The 6460-nt window shown below is 36.8% G+C and overlaps 1 protein-coding gene across 1 annotated transcript; it reads right to left on the bottom strand.

Annotated features, from left to right (window-relative positions):
- Positions 1-1750: 1750 nt before the first annotated feature.
- LOC107725105 (zinc finger and BTB domain-containing protein 43-like) lies at positions 1751-5227 on the bottom strand. The gene is made up of 2 exons (XM_016534256.1): positions 5068-5227; positions 1751-3199 (listed from the first exon to the last, which is right to left on the bottom strand). Exon 2 carries the CDS (start codon positions 3175-3177, stop codon positions 1936-1938), a length of 1242 nt encoding a protein of 413 aa, XP_016389742.1. The 5' UTR covers positions 3178-3199; positions 5068-5227; the 3' UTR covers positions 1751-1935.
- Positions 5228-6460: the final 1233 nt, after the last annotated feature.

Here is a 6460-nt window from a genome sequence, read left to right as displayed (position 1 = left end):
CCTGTAAGGGGTAGGTTTAGGGGTAGGGTTGGTGTAGGGCAATAGAATATACGGTCTGTACAGTAGAAAAACCATTACGCCTATGGAGAGTCCCCACAAGGATAGCTGACCAGACATATGTGTGTGTGTGTGTGTGTGTGTGTGTGTGTGTGTGTGACCTGGACATGTTTTTGATAAGATTCGCCCTTATAGAGATGACATTTATAATATTTTACAATTATTATGGCACATTATAAAAACATCTGACAAAATGAACATCACATACAAGAACACTGTTTGCAGAAGGAGATGAAAATGTCAATGCCATTAATGCAGCATTATGTAAGATTTTATTTGACTTTTTCCCTTCAAAACCCTCCTAATAAATCTGTTGACTTTTAGAGCATAAAATGGATTAGAACAGATTAGCAGCTGAAACAAGCGCTGTTCTCTGTGAAATCCTATTGGAAACGCTCTGGCTACAGAGATTGGCAATAGAGTTGATGCCAAACACTGAATCCAGCTCAAATAAAGCAAATGATATCCAGCATAATGCTGCATCGGGGAATATTTCTATGTACATAAGATAAAACTCCAAAGCGCTTAGTGAGTCTTTAAACCTGAATATTACGACAGCATTCAAGGCTCTTGTGTAGAATGTGGTCATATTTTTCATTAGAAAGTCAACATGAAATGGCATTTTACTACAACAGCGTCTATTAAGAAGACTTCATGTTGACTTGATATCATTCTATGAGGAGATCGAAGATCGGTCAAAAGTTTGAAATAATTCATGTTTTTTAAATGTTGTCTTAAAGAAGTCTCTTCTGCTCACCAAGGCTGCATTATTTCATTAGAAATACAGTAAGACAGTAATATTATGAAATAGTATTACAATTTTGAACAACTGTTTTCTATTGCAATGCATAAAAAAAAATAATTTTTATTATGATGCAGAGCTGAATTTTCAGCATCATTATTCCAGTCTTCAGTGTCACATGATTCTTCAGAAATCATTCTAATATACAGATTTGCTGCTCAATTATTAATAATGGTATTGTTATCAATGTTGTAAACAGTTATAATTTTTGTGGAAACCATATTGCATTTTTTCCGCATTTATTTGAAATAGAAATCTTATGTAACATAATAAATGTCTTTACTGTCACTTTTGATCAATATACTGTAATGCATCCTTGTTAAATAAAAGGATTAATTTCGATTTAAAAAAAAAATCTTAATGGTTATTTATAACGTTTTCCACAAAAATCTTAAAGGGGTCATATGAGATCATTATTTTGTGTATTTGGTGTAACAGAATATGTTGACATGCTTTAATGTTCAAAAAACACATTATTTTTCAGTTTTAGGGGGGCGTGGCAGAGTCTTAACTTTGATAAAGAATATCTCTTTGGTTTTGAGACTTTAGTCTTTGCAACTTCAGGGATCTTATCTATGCACAATCAGCTTGTAACACTCCAAAGAGAAAGGAAAACTTGAAATCGCATCATATGACCCCTTTAAAAACTGTTTTCACCGTTGACAATAATCAGAAATGTTTCTTGAGCAGCAAATCAGCATATTAGAATAATTTCTGAAGGATCATGTGACACTGAAGACTGGAGTAATGATGCTGAAAATTCAGCTGTGAATCGCAGGAATAAATCACATTTTAAAACATATTCAAGCAGAAAACAGATTTATAAATTGTAATAATACATGCTTTTACTGTATTTTTGATTAATAAATGCAGCCTTGGTGAGCATGAGAATCTTCTTCTAAAATAATTTCCAAAAATTTAATTATTCCCAACTTTTGACCGATACTTTACACCTGAACAAATGAACTGAACAGAAGGCCTCTGTTCAAAATTGAGGTGCTTGTTTAAAATACTTCTACTGTGTACAGTGGCTAGTTTGGCATTCAGGTAAAGGATGCTTCCATGCTGAGGTTTCTCTAGCAGATCTGGGTGGCCCGTCGGGTCTGATGGGCCTTTGCACACGTGGAGGTATGTCGGTTGAAGCTGTCTCTCCACATGAAGCGTTTGGAGCACAGGCTGCACTCGTAGGGTTTAATGCCCGTGTGGATCTTCATGTGGCCCACCAGGTGATGCTTCATTTTGAAGCTTTTGCCGCAAACGGCGCAACCGAACGGCCTCAGACCCAGATGCATGCTCATGTGCCGGTCCCTCTGGCTTTTGTGCGTGAAACTTTTGCCACACTGGCACGGATAGAGCTTGTAAACCACCGAAGCGAAGCCTGAGTGAGAGGTCTGCTCCTCTGAGCCGCCGTCAACCAGCGTCTCATCTTTAGAAACATCAGCACCTCCTTCGAGCTGAAGTTTATCCCTGGACGTCGGGTTGGAAAGCTCGTCCGAAGCTTGCGAAAAGCCCTCCATGGATGTCCCATAGAAGTCTAACGGCTCTTCATAAGAGCAATCTCGATCCAAGCACTCCACCAGTTTCTCGTCAAAACAATCCTCTGCTGTGTTTGGATTGTGAGAGTTTTCGGCGCCACACGAGCTGCCGCAAGCATCTCGATTCTGCTTTTCTGATTTTATATGCACCTTCTTTCTGCGTCCCATTATGCTCGGCGGCACATAGGCCGGTCTAGAGCACTGGTTTTCCATTGCATCCGAGCCATTCTCACTGCTCGGATCATCTGGAGACGAACAACCGGCGCTTTCTAACATCCCTGGACCTAAAGCAGGATCTAGATCGGCTAGATCTTCTCCTATACCTGCAGTCTGACCAGCGTCCTCATTATCAGTGGCATAACCATCACCTTTTGGAGGCGATCCATGGTCGATCCGTTTTTTCTTCCCTACTTCCAGAAGCTCAGTGCATTTGTCCACCACGTGCCACATCTGCAGGAAGCTGGCGGCTGTTAAGAAGGAAACCACCTCTCCGGACGGCACCGAAAGCCCTCCCGTGTAGCACGACAACAGGAGCTGCTCGAAAACGCACGGATGCATGACGTCTGGCAACACCACGCGGGCGCTGTTCTTCAGCAGCACCTGATCGCAGAAGTACGGAGAGCTGGCGGCCAGAACTGCGCGGTGGGCGCGAAACTGATGGCCGCCGATGGACACGATGAGGTCGCACAGCTGCCCTCTCTGCCGCTGCTGGTTCAGCTTCTTCAGGAGCGAGCAGGAAAAATCTGGGAACTCCACGTGGAAGGAGTTTGCATCAGTCTCCATGATTGTGTAGAATCTAAACACTCTGAGAAAAAGGCAGGGTAGATTAGCGTACTAGTCAAAATCATCTATACTAAATAGTGCAAAGGATCAAAAACCTATGCTACATGCAAATTACAAAATGCAAATGATTGCATAATTGGAAAGCAACATAAATACGCTTCACTGTCTGGTCAAACTCGGTCAAACTTTGCAATATAACAAACATTAATATATGTGACCCTGGACCACAAAACCAGTCATAAGGGTCAGTTTTTGAGATTTATGCATCATCTGAAAGTTGAATAAATAAGCTTTCCATTGATGTATGGTTTGTTAGGATAGGGCTAATCAAAAATTAGGTTTTGATATATTTACGGTAGGAAATTTACAAAATATCTTCATGGAACATGATCTTTACTTAATACCCTAATGATTTTTGGCATAAAATAAAAATCGATAATTTTGACCCATACAATGTATTGTTGGCTATTGCTACAAATATACCCCAGCGACTTAAGACTGCTTTTGTGCTCCAGGGTCACATATAATATTTATCCCAATGTTATCTATGTGTGAAGCAGAAAAATGTCTGTTGTTGTTCGTGCATTTATGTTATGCAAATATTTCTGTTCATTTCTATGTGATTTTATGGTATTATTATTCAGTATTATGTTCAGTGTTTGATTTTATGAACATTTGAATACTCTTGTACTATAAAGGGTTTGCAAATGAGCGTGTAACTGTGCAGGCAGGATATGTTATGGGTTTTTTTTGTACTCGGCTTACATTTCATGGTATTGTTTAGCTCATTTCACAGTAATGTCAAGCATTTTCAATGTCTGATTTTTAAGAAGGTTGCAAATGATTGTATAATTGTGCCGTCGGGATAGCAAAATAAATAATTGTCTGGTCAAACTCGTACTGATTTAGCAAATATTTGTAGTAGAAAATATTAATATAAAATATAATCTAATATTTATCCCAGTGTTATCTACGTGTTAAGTAGGAACTTCACACGGCTGCTGTTGTTTATGCAATAATGTTATGCAAATATTTCTATTCAGCCTATGTTACTCCATGGAATTATTGAGCTTATTCAGTTCACGGTTCTCAAAGTTTGATTTTAAGCACATTTTGTTACTTATTTTGTTCATACAAAAAACAGTTTTGCTACTGAGTTGGTTCACACAATAAGCAGTATAAAATCAAGTCCTAAATCAAAACCAAACAGAACTGCGAAGCTATATAACAACAATACTAAACTTAATTACATACTATACAGTGTTCATTTTATAAGCCATCAGCCTTCAAGGAATCTTATCAGTTACTTAATTAAATAATGTGTATAAAAATAATAATAATAATTTGCAAAAATGCACCATTTTATACAAATACTATAGTAACACAGTCCGTATATAGTAAATGTCAGAAATATTGTGAAAGTGTTTTACCCCGATTGCAGGTGGTCAATTGTACTTTATCGAGATTTTAGTAACAATAACTACATGTAGTAACTATGGTATTTTGGCGGTAACTAAGGAATTATAGATGTTATATGGTGAGATGCAAGTGAGCAAGTAACGTTAACGTTATAAGAGACTGCAAAAACCACAATGACATCATTTCTGGCGGTAAAATCTTCCACATGGAAATAAAGATAATATAAAATCTTAAAAACAAATCTACGTTGATAATCGGAGGAAACAACATATATTTGAAACTAGTTAACCGTCAAAATTCACAGTTCAATATATCAGAGATCAGGCTAACCTGCTATACCGCTAGCTAGCATATCAAGAGACTTTATGGATGTTAACAGGCGACAGAGACATTGTTGTTCATGAAGGAGACGCATAAATATTAGTACAGTTTGCTGCCTCACTCGCGATATAATAAAAAGTTCCGTCTTACCGTTTTTTGCATCATTTTAGTCCGGTTTTCTGAAAGCTAACTTGCCTCCTTACTTCCGAGAGCCAGAGCGCTGCGTGCAGCCTACGTCATCACGCACAGTCGCGTGGCGCAGGAAGAAATGTAAACAAACACGCCTACTTTCCGCTGGGTGCCAGATTGAGATTTGTTTTTTCAGCGCAGCTATACTATAGAGTAGTAGACAACAAAAACAGTGACACAGAGGTGTGATCAAATAAAATAACAAAAATAATACTAAAAAGAAAAGAAAAGAAAATAATAAAAGAAAAGGAAAGAACACAAAGGAGCGAGAAATAAACTACAATAGGCTAAACTTAAAATAAATTATATTAAATTAAATTTATAAACACAAATGAGGTGCGAAAAATAAAATAATAAAATAAAATAAAATACACTGAAAGCTAGGCTACTCATAGTGCTTTGTGGTCATGGTCGTAGACGTAATATTGGCAAAGTATCAATAAAATAACAAAAGAAAAATACTCAGAATAGGTGCTAGGAATTATTATTATTATTATCATTTTTTACTTTTATTTTAAAATGACTTCTTAAACGTTAGTAATAATCTGGTATAACAAGTAGAAAAGCTTCAAGTGTTTTTAGGCTATACTCCTAAAGGCCTTCAGTAAGGATATTCTCTTGCAAGCCTTATGGTGGTATTAAAATCCTTTTTAACATGTTCAGACAGGTTCTTCAGGTTTTGTAGGTTGCTGTGGTCTTAATTTAAAATATTAATTGATGTATTTAAAAAAAAAATGCTCAGCAGGTGGCGCTATAGGATAAACGCAGCACTACAGCAACAGACAGTTTGGCCCAAAAGTGAGCTGTATTTTAAATGTAAAAGGAGAGCAGATCCTTAAATGTGTGATCAGTTTAATTTAATTTCATCTGTTTAATTTTTTTCAACAGCTTAAAAAATGAAACAGATAAAAACTAAATAACAAAAAAAAGCGTTATTTAGGCTTTTCTACACTACAGTACTATAAACAATATAAATATAATATGGCGAGACTAATATAAACAACGCTGTCCATGTTGACTTTTAATATCACTGCATTTCTTATGAAATATAGCCTACATGTCTAATATAATCGCTCAGCTGTCAGAGTGTAACTGAACTCATTTAGTTTTCAGATATAGGATTGAGTCACCTGATAATGCTATCAGAAGCGCTGAATATTACTGTTACCCACTATATTGAATCTTTCTGGAATGAGGACAAAGGTGACTATTTATTAATTTGATATATGTTCATATATCTGCTGCCATTAAGCTTTGTGAAATGGTGGCTTATATCGTTTGCATGAAAAGGCTAAGTTTTCTCTTAGACAACAGTGAGATGAACAAATGAAGACCTCGTGCTTGTCAATTTTTT

Source organism: Sinocyclocheilus rhinocerous, unplaced genomic scaffold (assembly GCF_001515625.1).
Source record: "Sinocyclocheilus rhinocerous isolate Xijiao unplaced genomic scaffold, SAMN03320098_v1.1 scaffold1295, whole genome shotgun sequence".
Classification (NCBI taxonomy): domain Eukaryota; kingdom Metazoa; phylum Chordata; class Actinopteri; order Cypriniformes; family Cyprinidae; genus Sinocyclocheilus; species Sinocyclocheilus rhinocerous.
The sequence above is the reverse complement of the archived record's forward strand: the minus strand, read 5'-3'. Positions and strand labels throughout refer to the sequence as shown.

Excerpts from the sequence above, each read along its gene's own strand:
- LOC107725105 (XM_016534256.1), bottom strand. The coding sequence starts at position 3,177 with ATGGAGACTGATGCAAACTCCTTCCACGTGGAGTTCCCAGATTTTTCC.